Source organism: Cannabis sativa, chromosome 4 (genome assembly GCF_029168945.1).
Source record: "Cannabis sativa cultivar Pink pepper isolate KNU-18-1 chromosome 4, ASM2916894v1, whole genome shotgun sequence".
Classification (NCBI taxonomy): Eukaryota; Viridiplantae; Streptophyta; class Magnoliopsida; order Rosales; family Cannabaceae; genus Cannabis; species Cannabis sativa.
Window position 1 is genome coordinate 55,699,852 of NC_083604.1, and position 14,192 is coordinate 55,714,043.

The 14,192-nt window shown below is 32.6% G+C and overlaps 2 protein-coding genes across 2 annotated transcripts; both read right to left on the reverse strand.

The window, feature by feature from the left end:
- Window positions 1-1,108: 1,108 nt before the first annotated feature.
- Window positions 1,109-2,507, reverse strand: LOC133037010 (uncharacterized). The gene is made up of 5 exons (XM_061113804.1): window positions 2,417-2,507; window positions 2,078-2,322; window positions 1,670-1,990; window positions 1,463-1,561; window positions 1,109-1,384 (listed from the first exon to the last, which is right to left on the reverse strand). Exons 1-5 carry the CDS (start codon window positions 2,505-2,507, stop codon window positions 1,109-1,111), a joined length of 1,032 nt encoding a protein of 343 aa, XP_060969787.1.
- Window positions 2,508-2,659: 152 nt separating this feature from the next.
- On the reverse strand, window positions 2,660-6,110 carry LOC133037011 (uncharacterized). Its single transcript, XM_061113805.1, has 4 exons — window positions 4,187-6,110; window positions 3,676-4,075; window positions 3,489-3,579; window positions 2,660-3,406 (listed from the first exon to the last, which is right to left on the reverse strand). Exons 1-4 carry the CDS (start codon window positions 6,108-6,110, stop codon window positions 2,660-2,662), a joined length of 3,162 nt encoding a protein of 1,053 aa, XP_060969788.1.
- Window positions 6,111-14,192: the final 8,082 nt, after the last annotated feature.

Consider the following 14,192-nt stretch of genomic DNA (forward strand, 5'->3'; position numbering starts at 1 on the left):
AACATTAAGGAGCAATAGCGGCGGGCCCCTCGGCCGCTATTGCTCCAGTTTTTGGCCGCTAAAGGGCAATAGCGGCGGACCTCGGCCGCTATTGGTCCGCCGCTATTGCTTGGCCGCTAATAATAGTATTAGCGGCCAAAAACTGGTTCCGCCGCTAATAATGTTAATAGCGGCGGAACAATAGCGGCGGGACCCCGCCGCTATTGCTCTGTGTCAGTTTCGTGTTTCGAGACTGACACAGGGCAATAGCGGCGGGGTCCCGCCGCTATTGCTCCGCCGCTACAACACCCAATAATAAAAAAAAATATTAATTATTTTTAAAAATTTATTTATATTATATATAAATAAATAATTAAATATTTAATAAATAAATCTAATTAATATAATTAAAACAATTTAATTAAATATTTAATAAATAAATCTAATTAATATAATTAAAACAATTTAATAAAATTTATTAATAATTTAAAATTGTCTCCAAAGTAATTAACTTTAACATATTAATCCTAATAAAATATTGTCTCAAAATTAAACTAAATTATTACAAAACATAAATAAATTATTCATTAACATCTTCATTCAAGTCTCTAATTATGAAGTCTTGATCTGGATTATTTTCGGTACGAGTCCCCGAAGCCCGTGGCGGAGAAGGCACATACGCTTGGTCTGATGATAAACCCAGCGTCAAATTACCGAGCTCAGCTTGGTTGAAAATGGGAGTTGAAAAAATTGGTTCTCCTGGGATGAACTCCCAAATAATCCAAAATCATCAAAGTTTGAGCCGAGCGGAGGAGACTCTGACGGTGTTCGGTCTAAGAACTGATTTCCCATTGGCGGAGCAGACTGTTGTTACTGCTGAGGAAATTGCTGAGGAAAAGATTGGGGTTGCTGCTGCAAAAAATTTTCAAATTGCTGATGTGACAAATTTTGGAATTGTTGTTGCGAGGAAGGCTGAAATTGTGGTTGCGTAGGAGGTTGTTGTTGCTGTTCCGGAGGAGCGGCATGACTCTGAGAAGACGAACCACCAGGCGACTGCGATTGACTATACGTTTGAACGAAATTGTAAAAGCGTGGGTTAAATATTTGGGCACGTTGTTCAGGCGTCAAATTACCCCCAAGTGGCACGCATAGGCGAGAATATATCTGCCATGGTGCTCATCATTTCAGTAGTTGGTTGGGGAGGCACCGTTGATTGAGTTTGAGGGATTGGTTTCTTTCCTTTGCCCTTGAGCCTTTTACCCACGCCTCTTTGATAGTCAGATCTTTGGCCTAGAACTGTTTCCATTACGTCAAACCGATAACCGCATCGATTCGGATTCGATCCCGCATCGCTCTGGGATTGTCGTTCAAGTCGCTTCCTATCAAGCTCCTTGATCAGTTCCTCCTATTTAAATCAAAATTATTAGAATATGTAATTAATATAAAATATAAATTTTAATAATAAATAATTTTAATCACTTACATAATCTTTTGCAGCTAATTCATTAACGAAATTTCCAGACGGTTTTTTCACATGGATCTCCTTCCATGCTTCAACTACATGCTCTCCAGGAGGACCCCCCTATACAAATATAAACAATTAAATTAGTTTATTATAAGAAAAAAATATTATTAACTATTAAAGAATTTTTTTTATGAAACATTTAACAATTAAAGAATTAATACATACCATTCCGTGGCGTATGGACGCCAACGATTTTGTGCCTTGCGTTGTTGGATATTTCATTAGTTGCCGATTCGATTTATTTTTAGTTGAACGATTCAAAAATGCCTCGCTAACGAACAATTCGCAAACCGGTTTCCAAGTCTCGGTATTCAAGTAGTCAGGGGGGAATTTGAGAACTGTGTCCCAATCTTCTGGTTTTTTGTAATGTTGTTTGAAATGCTTGTGTCTGAGCGTCTTTCGCTCACTATACCGCTCCGCCATCACCGAATATAAAGTCCCCATAAGTAGGTCTCGGTGGGGATTCCCATCGATATCAAAGTAGTACTATGTAATAAAATAATTTAAAATTATGTTAATTTGTAAATGAGGACATAAAATTATTACAACCTTTAATAATTAAAAATCACTCACTCTGATTCGATTGAGCACTTGATCCTTGTATTGTTGGGGTACATCGGAAAAATTTAGATGACCACCCGGGCACAACATGCTCACTTGTTGGCCAAGAAATCGAACATAATTGCTGGCTTCAGTGCCAACTACTTTGCCGGTTTCAAGATCTACCTCCACCGGTAAGGGCTTACCAGCTTCTCTCCTTTTTTTTTCGAGATTAGCGTTTGCGGCAACCCCACGACCCTTTCTGACCGGAGGTGGAACTATATATATTCGAGGGAAAAATAATTTTATTAGTAAATCATACATTCACTATTTATATTCAGAACAATTGTAGATTTGAAAAAATATGAAAACCTGCTTCGCAAGACGACGGTACCCTAGAAGGATCAGGGGGATCCCTGCCATCACCATCCCCACCGTGGTATGTCGCTAACGTAGCTGACATTTTACTTTACTTTGAAGACGGAAAAAAACGTAAGAATTCACAAATGTGAAACACATAATTGAAATATAAGTATTTAAAATGTTAATACGAAAGAAATTAAATATTCCTTTAATTGTAAAAAATTTTAGTAACAAATGTTTACAAAATAAAAGTTACACTGAAGAATCACTATCATTTCCATCATTCACTAAGTTTACATTTTCATCCTCTACATGTTCAACTAGTAAATCATCTACTTCTTCAGCAACATAATTCTCATCCAGTTCATTATTCTCTATCTCAGAATCCACTAACTGATCGGACGATTCAACAATTACTGGAGGTTCATTCGATTGCATAATCAACTCTCCAAGATCAACTGTCAACACAAAATTGGCAGAGTTAGAATCACTAACAACATCTACATCAGTCTCATCTTCGTTGTCAGTAATGTCCCAAATTTGTCGATGGCTAATATCTTCAACAACCTTCCAATCGCGACCTCTGAGTGGATCTTCAAGATAGAAAACTTGCTTTGCCTGGTTGGCAAGGATGTACGGTTCATCTTGATACCAATGTCCACGAGTATTTATACTAGTTATATTATTTTCAGTGATTGTCTTCTTTCTTAATGGATTAGTGTTATACCATTTACATTCAAACAATGACACTGTAAATGCACCAGTATAAGATATAGTGATTACATCTTCAAGTGTGCCGTAATAATTAAACCCTTCTGTTCCAGCAACAGTAACACCACTATTTTGTGTCTTCCGCTTTTGGTCTCGCTTTGATGCAATAAACCGAACACCATTCACTACACAACCTTCGTAAAATGTTGCTAAGTAATCAGACCCGGAAGCGAGAGCGAGTAACTCATCACCATTTTGTAAAGTTCCAAGCTTGTGCAGCTCATATATCTAAATACATAAAATGTATTAATATGAGAGGAATATAAATGATTGAATTAAAACTTAACACCATTTTGTAATGTCGTTATACCTTCTTGTGAAACCACGGACGGAAAGTTTGCCTATGCAAGGCATCGTGATTACCATTAGGATTTTCATGCTTGATCTTGTCCAAATGTTCACTGTGAAGTATGATAATGTCAAGATACGATAGAAGGAGATAGAAAATAAAAACTAAAAATTTAATAAAATAATTTATAAAAATGTAACAAACTTACTCTAAGTAAGCTTGGATTTCAGGAGAATTTTGAAGAATGTACCACTCAGCTTTTTCACGACTGGTATGATCAAGAGCCTTGATAAGTCCGCTAGTTAAAGGACGAGATTGAGAATTAAAAACTGAGAGATAGCGACAAACAGAAGGCGCATCTTCATTTCGATCAAGCCGATTAAATCTTGTTTCACACCCTTTAAAGTACATTGAACAAAAGGTTACTGCCTCATCAGCAACATAACCTTCTGCAATTGACCCTTCAGGACGTGCCTTATTTCCCACATAATTCTTCAATTTTTTCATGTACCTTTCAAAAGGATACATCCATCTCATAAAGACCGGGCCACCCAATATCGCTTCTTCAGGCAAATGCAATACCAAGTGTATCATTATGTCAAAAAAAGCTGGAGGAAAAATCAATTCCATCTTGCACAATAACAGAATTAAATTATTTTGAGCATCCTCCATATCTTTTACATTTAGAGTTCTAGAGCATAACTGTCGAAAAAAATTACACAACTGAGTAATAGTTGTTGCAGTGTCACGAGGTAGAAATTTACGGACACCAACCGCTAGTACTCGCTGCATAATGACATGACAATCGTGGGATTTTAACCCAATAATGTTAGACTCATCTGGAGAAACTTTGCTCTTTAAATTTGAACAGAAGCCATCGGGAAACTTTATTCCTTTAACAAACTGACAAAAAAGTTGTCTTTTATCACGAGTCAAAACATAAGGAGCATGCGGTTTCATTAGCCTCCCATTCGCATCTTCATAAATCCACAACGATTCCCTAATACCCATCTTCTTTAAATCATGGCGCGCATTGGTTGTGTTCTTTGATTTATCATTATCCAAGATGGTTCCTAGGAGACTATCACACACATTCTTCTCAACATGCATGACATCAATGTTGTGTTTTAAAATATTCGTGCTCCAATACTCCAACTCGTAGAAAATACTTTTTTTCCTCCAATTACAATTTTCTGCAACTCTTCTACGTTTCACGCCCCCAAAATTTTCATGATGTCCGGGAATTTGGGGTTCGAGAGCATTAACTTGTGATAATATTTCTTCACAAGTAAATCGTCTTGGAGGAGGTCTTCTTTCAGCTTTACCATCAAATCGAGTATCCCTTCTCATTGCATGGTTACTTGGCAAGAACCTTCGATGACCAACATATGATGTCTTCCCGATCACTCGAATGGACGTCGTGTCTTCATTACAAGTAGGGCAAGCTTTATAACCTTGACCACTCCACCCAGACAAGCTACTACGAGCAGGAAAATCATTCACTGTCCCCAAAAGCGCAGCACACATGGTGAACATCGAGTTGGTCGAACTATCTCTTGTTGCTACCCCATTATTCCACAACTCCTTTAATTCATCCACCAAAGGTCTTAAAAATATATCCATGTCTTTACCTGGAGATTTTGCACCAGGAATTAGGGTAGAGAGCAAAAAATAATTATCTTTCATGCATAACCAAGGTGGTAGATTATAGTTAGCCAACACCACTGGCCACATGCTGTATGCAAGACTCATGTTGCCAAATGTATTAAATCCATCCGCAGCTAACCCAAGTCGAACATTTCTTGGGTCCCTTGCAAACTCAGGATGTTTTACATCAAAGTCTTTCCAAGCTAAACCATCGACCGGGTGTCGCAACACCCCATCATCTTTTGATTTTCCAGTATGATGCCATATCATGCTTTTCGCTGTAATCCTCGAACTATATAATCTTTTAAGTCGAGGTGTCAACGGAAAGTATCGCATGACTTTGCAAGGAACTTTTTTTCTTTTCCCGTTTTCGGAAGTAACCCAACGACTAGTTCCGCAAACTGGACAAGCCTCCTTGGATGCATTCTCCTTATAAAATAAGCAGCAATTATACAAACAGACATCGATATTATCATAACCCAAGCCTAATTTCTTCAATCTCTTTTTTGCCTCGTAGTAAGTTGATGGAATATTATTTTCCTTCGGAAACGCAAACTTTAAAAGCTTCAATAATTCTTCAAAGATGTTATTAGGAATTTTTCCCCTAACTTTTAAATGCAATAGCTTTGCTAAAAAGTTAAGAGATGAAATCCAATCACAACCGGGATACAATTGAGCTTCAATTTCCTCAAATAAGTCATCAAATTGTGGGTTTGTGGTTGGTTGTTCATCTTCTCCTTGTGGTTCCTCAGTTGTCGAAGGAAAGAAGTCTTCTAAAATAGGAATCATTTCATCCTCTGATTCAACATCAGCAACTGCTACATCAACGACGGCATCCTCAGGCTCCCCGTGATAAATCCACTTATCATATCCTTGCATAAAACCTCGATCAAATACGTGTGCTCTAACCCTATCTATTTTTTCAAACCTACTATTTATACATCTCACACAAGGACATCGTATTCGTCCATCACAATCCTTATGTTCTGATGCCATTGCTAAAAAGGCTTGTAGACCATTCCAAAATTCATGGCAACCACGATTTCTGATTTTGGTCCAAGACTTATCGATTGTCGCCATCTACAATTTCGACGACAAATGAAGTATTAAATATTTAAATTTTTGTAAAGTCTTATGAAATTTTATGAGTACAAATTTTATGATATTTTTTTTGTAAATATAATGATAAATATGAATTATTATTGTTCTTTATTATTAATTTTTGAATTTTTGTAAAGTCTTATGAAATTTTATGAGTACAAAAGTTATGATATATTTTTTTAAATATAATTATAAATATGAATTATTATTGTTCTTTATTATTAATTTTTAAATTTTTGTAAAATCTTATGAAATTTTATGAGTACAAATTTTATGATATATTTTTTAATATAATTATAAATATAATTATAATTATAAATTTTAAATTTTTGTGTTATTTTTATTATTCATAAAAAAATTAATTTATTTTTTAAATATAATTATAAATATGAATTATAATTGTTCTTTATTATTAATTTTTGAATTTTTCTAAAGTCTTATGAAATTTTATGAATACAAATTTTATGTTATATTTTTAAATATAATTATAATTATAAATTTTAAATTTTTGTGTTATTTTTATTATTCATAAAAAAATTAATTTATTTTTTAAATTTAAATAAATATAAAATAATTAAATTTTAAATGAGTTATTATTTTTTGAAACTTAAAATTAATTATCAAAATTTAAACTAATTATATTATAAAAAAAATTATTTTACATATTACACTATAAAAATTCATTAAATTACTAAATTTGAAATTTTTAATTTTTTAATTTTTGAATTATTTTTCATTTATATAAAACTAAATTTATTTTTTAAATTAAAATAAATATAAAATAATTAATTTTTACCACCTTAAAAATACATAAAATTCCATTAACATATTTTTTCTTAAAAACTTACATAAAAATTTGATAATTTAATTACAATTATTATTAAAATTAAAAAAATTATTTTTATTTAACTTTTTAATTTTCAATATTCAAATTTTTATGTAATATTATACTTTTTTAATTTTTTTCATTATTTTTATTTTTCTTTATTTAAAAAATAATAAATTACAAAACTTAACACCTAAAATTACATATATTAAATTTACATATATATAAACATAAAAAACATATATTATATATAATATACAAAAAAAAAATACATTACATTTTAAAAATATATCTCATTAATATATATATACAGTGAAAATATATACAAATATAAAACAATTAATATACAAATAAAATATATTAATCCCCAAATAAAACATAAAAAAAATATATATATACAGTGGATATATATATATACAGAAATATATATAGTTAATATATACATAAATAAAATAATAAATACTTAAATAAATTATATAAATACACAGAAAATATATATATCAATTAATATATATATATATAAATATTTATATATAAATAAATATATATATACAGTTAATATATAAATAAATAAAATAATAAATACCCAAATAAATATATATATAAATAAAATATATATATACAAAAAAAAATTAATACCCAAACAATATATACATATACACATATTATTAATTATACACCCAAATACACAATATACACAATATACATATACAGATCTATCACAAAAACAAAAAAAAATCCGATCTAAACATAAATATATACCCAGATTATAAATCAAAATGTGCATACAAATACAAATCTAAAACCTAAAACTATAAGATTACAATATGCATACAAATACAAATACCCAGATTATAAGATTAAAAAAAAAAACATACCAAAAAGCGTCGGGAGTGCGTGGGGATGTACTGTTGGTGCGTCGGGATGGTGGTGCGCCGGGGTGGTGGTGCGCCGAGTGGGGTGCTTCGGGGTGGGGCTGATGGTGGGGAAGGGTCGGATTTGGGGGGAAGAGGGGTAAAGGGGTTTGAATTTTGAAATGAAAGAAAAGTTGGAGAAGTGGGGCTGATGGGGGTATTTATAATATGTGTAGCGGCGGACTATTAGCGGCGGGGGTCCGCCGCTAATAGTATTAAAAATAAAAAAAAATAAAAAAAATACTATTAGCGGCGGACCCCCGCCGCTAATAGTCCGCCGCTAATAATTTGAAATACATGAGCGGGAATTATCCCGCCCATTTATTAGCGGCGGAGTATTAGCGGCGGGCTCCGCCGCTAATACTAATAGCGGCGGACCAATAGCGGCGGGCCCGCCGCTATTAGTATTAGCGGCGGAGCAATTGCGGCGGACTGCCCGCCGCTAATGCTTTTCAAAAAAAAAAAAAGATTGGCCAACTATTAGCGGCGGACCCCACCCTCCGCCGCTAATACCCCTCTTAGTAGCGGCGGAGAGGGCCCGCCGCTAATAACCCCGCCGCTATTGGGATTATTTGTTGTAGTGTATGTACCTTTTAAGGTCATAAGCACCCTCATCCATGGGCTGAGCACCCCCAAGATTGGGTCCTTCATCCCTCACTCCAGTATTTTGGCCATTTCCATGTTGAATCTTCCTCGAACGTGTTGTTCATGTGCTGGGGCCGCCCTCAAGTTGGGTACTTCTGGAACGAGTGGTCCGAGTGCTTGGGCCACCCTCAGGTTGGGACCTCCTGGAGTGAGTGGTACGAGTGCTTAGGCCACCCTCAGTTTGGCACCTCCTGGAGCGAGTGGTTCGTTTAGACTGTTAGGTTGAAGGCCTCCTAGAGCCCATTGGCTCTTTTCTAGAACAGTGAGGAGTTTCTTCATGTGGTGTGTCAACGTTCTCTGTGTTGTCAGCCATAAAGAAATTTGTTTTCTGTAAAGAGGGTTTTTTCTGAGCTTTTTCACGAAGGCTCTTAATGAAAGCACTAAAATATTAACGCAAATTTTCATTAACTAGATTTGAGCCTAAATTGTGATAAACTTGCACAGAAAATTTAAACAGTAAAGAAAAAAGTAAGAACACGAAGGTTTTTTACGTAGTTTTGCAGTTAAAATTCTGCATAGTCCACGAGTCAACCTTATTAGATTTCTGATACAGTTCTAGGGCCTTTTCTCTTATGAATTTTTTGACCCCTTTTTTAGTGTAACATGCCTCTATTTATAATTACATAGTCACACAATTAATTACATAGTTGACTGATATCTTTACAACAATTATCCCCTGAAATCGTGGGGTTTGATTACATACCACGTAAAATAAATGCGATTATTATTTGAAAATCATACAACTGTGATTAGTTTGCTTTTACTAGGTCAATACATACGTGTATTAAATACATTATAAAGTGTATCGTTCTGGGACATCTCGCTAAGAGCATAGCAACAATAACCCTGGCAGCAAACTAGAGCTTTTCCCATGTCTTTCCGAGGTTGATAATGTAAATCTCATCGTTTATGTCATTGAAGACACAACGCTCCATCTGACAATCGCAATCCTTGACAACAAGGTGAACTTCAACAGCCAACGCCATTTGAATGTCAGCTTCTATCTGAGAGAACTGACTCGTCGAGAATATGAATCTCATTGAAAGATGTCTAAAACGGATTAGTGAATGTACCAAAAATGTGCCTTCCTATAGCGAGATGGATGCCTCGCTAATAGTTATTTTGGGTTTGCCCGAATATTGTACTTAGTTTGTATACTGTGTATTATACGCTAAGTGTCTTAATATCCATTATATCTCGCCTACGTTTCTTCATGCGTAATGAGGTTGACGCCTCGCCTTACACATCCAATGGCATATGATTTCTCGTTAATGCATGAGACAACAGTTTGTAAATCTTTATCTCGCGTAAGACGTTATAGTCAGCGATTTGTAAATAGACTCTGTTACTTTCGCATTAATGATTGATTCCATTTTCAAATGTAATTACGTTACATTCATTGATTCATATTCTTCTCAATTTGACACGTGTCCTCCTTTAAAATGATAGCCAAATTTTGGGTATAACAGCTACCAAATTAAATTTGAAAAGATAGTTGTTAATCCTTAATTGACATATAGTTGGAAGAAAAAGAGTATATTTTTTGAATAGCCTTACTGGAAGGATAATTTATTACGACACAATCTCGATGTGATGCATATTGAAAGAAAATGTATGTGAAAGTTTAGTTGGGACATTATTGAGTTTAGACACAAAAAATAAAGACAATTTAAATTCACGTCTTGATTTAAAGCTTATGGGTATCAGATCTGAACTTCATCCAAAGGAGAGAAAATCTAAGAGAATTGTCATACCACCTGCTTGTTTTACATTATTCAAAAAAGAAAACATTACCTTCTGTCAATTTTTAAAGACAATTAAGGTTCCAAATGGATATGCTACCAATATTTCAAGATGTGTTGATGTAAATCAACGAAAAATTCATGGGCTCAAGAGTCATGATTTCATATTATTATGACTCAATTATTACCACTAACATTGAGGGGAATGTCAAGTATACATGTTCGTCAACATATAACTACTTTAAGAAAATATTTTTGAATGATGTATTCAAAAGTTGCTCGACCACAAAATTTTATGCAACTTGAACAACAAGTATCAATTACTCTTTGCAATCTTGAAAAATTGTTTCCCCGATGAATTTTTGATATAATGGTTCATTTGGTGATACACTTAGCATATGAGGCGAGAATCGTTGGACCATCAGTTTATCGTTGCATGTACCCTGTTGAAAGATGATTGACATTGATTTTTATTTTATTTAATTGTAAAAAGTTTCAATATTGCTTTTAATGTTCATTTCAATAATTGCAAGTACTCATCTAAGTTGAAGTCATACGTTCAAAACAAAAGTAAGCGAGAAGGTTCTATTGCTGAAGGATATTTAGCTAATGAATGTTTGACATTTTGCTTAAGATATATGGAAGGTGTAGAGACAAAAATTAATTGTAAGCTTAGAAATTAAAGTAATTCAAATTCAAAGAGAGAAAGGCTGCCTATTTTCTAAACGACAGGTTGAAATTTGGGAAAAATAGTTCCTGAGACTTTAGACGAGGATACCAAAACTAAGGTAGGTTGATATGTATTATTTAATTATAATGTTGTAGACTCTTTTATTGAATATGTATTATTTATTATATCTCTAATAATAAAAATATTGAAACATTAAGTAAGTATGACTAATACTTATTAATTTTGTAGAGATCATCGCAATATCATTGCACAACAAAATCCTCGTCAAAGAGCAATGACCTTAGATCGGATTCATAGTCAGACATTTTTTTCCTGGTTTGCACAAAAGGTAAGCTTATTTTCAATTCTTAATTCTTTGTATTAGCTTAATGAGTTCAAAAACATATTGAGTGTAATAATTTATTTATTACAATTTTTTTTGTCAAAGATAATCGGGATAATTGATTTTCTGAAGATCTATATTGTCTGGCTAAAGGACCAAACAATATTTTCAATCGATTTAAAAGATATTTAATAAATGGTTTTCAGTTTCATACAAAAAAAATCGAAGAGAAATTAAGAACTCAAAATAGTGGAGTTATTGTGACTGCAAAGACTCAAAGTTTTTCAAGTAGTAGGAATCCAAATCCTATTTTTAGAGATGTTACATTTTTTGGAATATTAACAGATATTATCGAACTAGATTATTGTTCAGGAAATCGTGTTGTGTTATTTAAGTGTGATTAGATTTCAAGTAGTGGTATTAAAAAAAAAGATAAAGATTGCACAAGAGTCAACTTTTCAAAATTGATGCGTGAAGATGAGCCTTTTATACTAGTTTCTCAAGCAGAACAAGTAATGTATGTGGAAGATCTCAAACATGAAGGATGGCGTGTTGCTTTAAAAATAAATCCTAAAGATTATTATAATTTGAGCGTGCAATCACATAACGAGAATGTGGAGTCTTATTTGCAAACTGAAGTCAGGGCCGGCCCAAGCATTTTGGGGGCCTCGTGCAAAATTTTAAAATTAGGTTTTTGTACATTAAAACTACAATTTTATTACTAGTTTTTTTTTAAGATTTATTCATAAATTTTCAATTATAAATTTTTTATTTATGTGTATATAATAGGAAAAAAAAAAAGGAAAAAAAATAAGTCTTTTCTTTAAAAAAAAAAAAAATAAATAAAAAATAAAAAATTGGGCCTTAAAAAGATGGGGGCCTTGTGCAATGGCCCAAGCTGCCCAATGCTTGGGCCGGCCCTGACTGAAGTTTGCGGTGCATCTCTCGATGTTGACAGTAATGATATTAGTTTGGTTAGAAAAGATATGCCATATATAACTATTGATACATCAGTGCCATTTGATGCAAATAATATGGATGAAGAAGCTTAGGGATGTAGGTATTTTTTTTATTTATTTATTTATTATTATTATTATTATTATTATTATTATTATTATTATTATGAATACTTTGTTTATAAATTTTAGTACCTTTGTTATGGAGATCAATTTTATTTATTCAAAAACTTTTATTATGATACAATGCATATATTTATTAAGTTATTTTTCATCTACGTCTAAAAAATTAATTATATTTAAACACTATTTTTATAAATTTGTATAATAAATATAACTTCAAAAAATAAATTAAAATTGAAAATTCCACTAATTTTTTTTACTAGTAACACTTTTGAAATATCACTAAAAGTGATTAGTTAGATGGCATTTTAAAATGTCACTAATCTATTATTTGGTGTCATTTTTATTAATGCCACTATTAATTTATTCCAGTGACATTTTTAAAAATGTTACTAAATTTAAATATTGACAAATTAATGACACTTTTCACAAAATGTCACCAAAATATATCAATAGTTACATTTTAAAAAAAATGTCACTAATTAAAATATTATTTATTCTCATTATAGTTACATTTTTTTAACAAATGTCATTAAAATATCATTATTGTGACATTTTTAAAAAAATATGCCACTAATAAAAATGTCACTAATTCTGATCTCTCTTCTGAAGCATAAAAATTTAAACAATGAAACCGCCTTTGATGGCTCTATAAGCTACTAACTCCCAATCAATAAACCCACTCCTATCAAAATGTAATAAGTACATTCTATTAATTGAGAAGAACTCAATAAATAAATAAATAAACTATATTACAAAAAACTCAAATTGAATTTTTAAAGAAAGACTTATTTGATAAATTAATTCTATGTGATTCCTTCATAACAGCCTTGCAAGTGAGATATGTCAAAGTGACATAACATTTCCACCAAAGATATCAAAGGCAATAATAGTATTTAAAAAAAAGCTTATCTTTAACATATATGGAGCGAATAAAATTTTACTGATTCTTCACATCGACTTCAGGATAAATCCAAAACGAACACCCAAAAATGGTACCAAACAAGCCACACTAGACACATATATCTACTACCATACAAGGTACAAATAAGTCATAACTTAAACAAAAATCACTAAAATCCAGGTACAACATACTCTTCAGAAGGGATCAAAATAAAATAATATTAAATAATCAAAAAAACTTCTTTAAAATAACATAAACTAAATATATCAAACGATTATAGAGTACCTTAAAAATTAAAAAAAAAATTCTTTACAAAATAACATAATCTTCACGAACAGTTTTAGGAATAGTGACAGAATCAAGAGAAGCAATGTCTCATCCTGGTTGGCTTGCTACAATGATAGAAGAGATGAATGCTTTAATTGCAAATGGTACTTGGGTTTTGGTTAATTCACCTTCAGGAAAACGGGCCATAGGGTGCAAATGGGTGTTTACGATTAAATTCAATCAAGATGGAAAAATTGCTCGCTTAAAGCCCTGTCTTGTTGCCAAGGGTTATGCTCAAACCTATGGATTTGACTATTGTGATACTTTTTCTCCTATTGCTAAACTCGCATCTATTCGACTGTTCCTTTACATGGCAGCTACTCATCATTGGTCTTTACATCAACTTGATATTAAAAATACTTTTCTTCATGGAAATCTTGAGCAAGAAGTGTACATGGAGCAACCTCCTAGGTTCGCTGCTCAGGGGGAGTTAGGGCAAGTTTGTGGTCTTCACAAATCTTTATATGGATTGAAATAAAGCCCTCGTGCTTAGTTTGGTAAATTTAGTCATGCTGTTGAGAAATTTG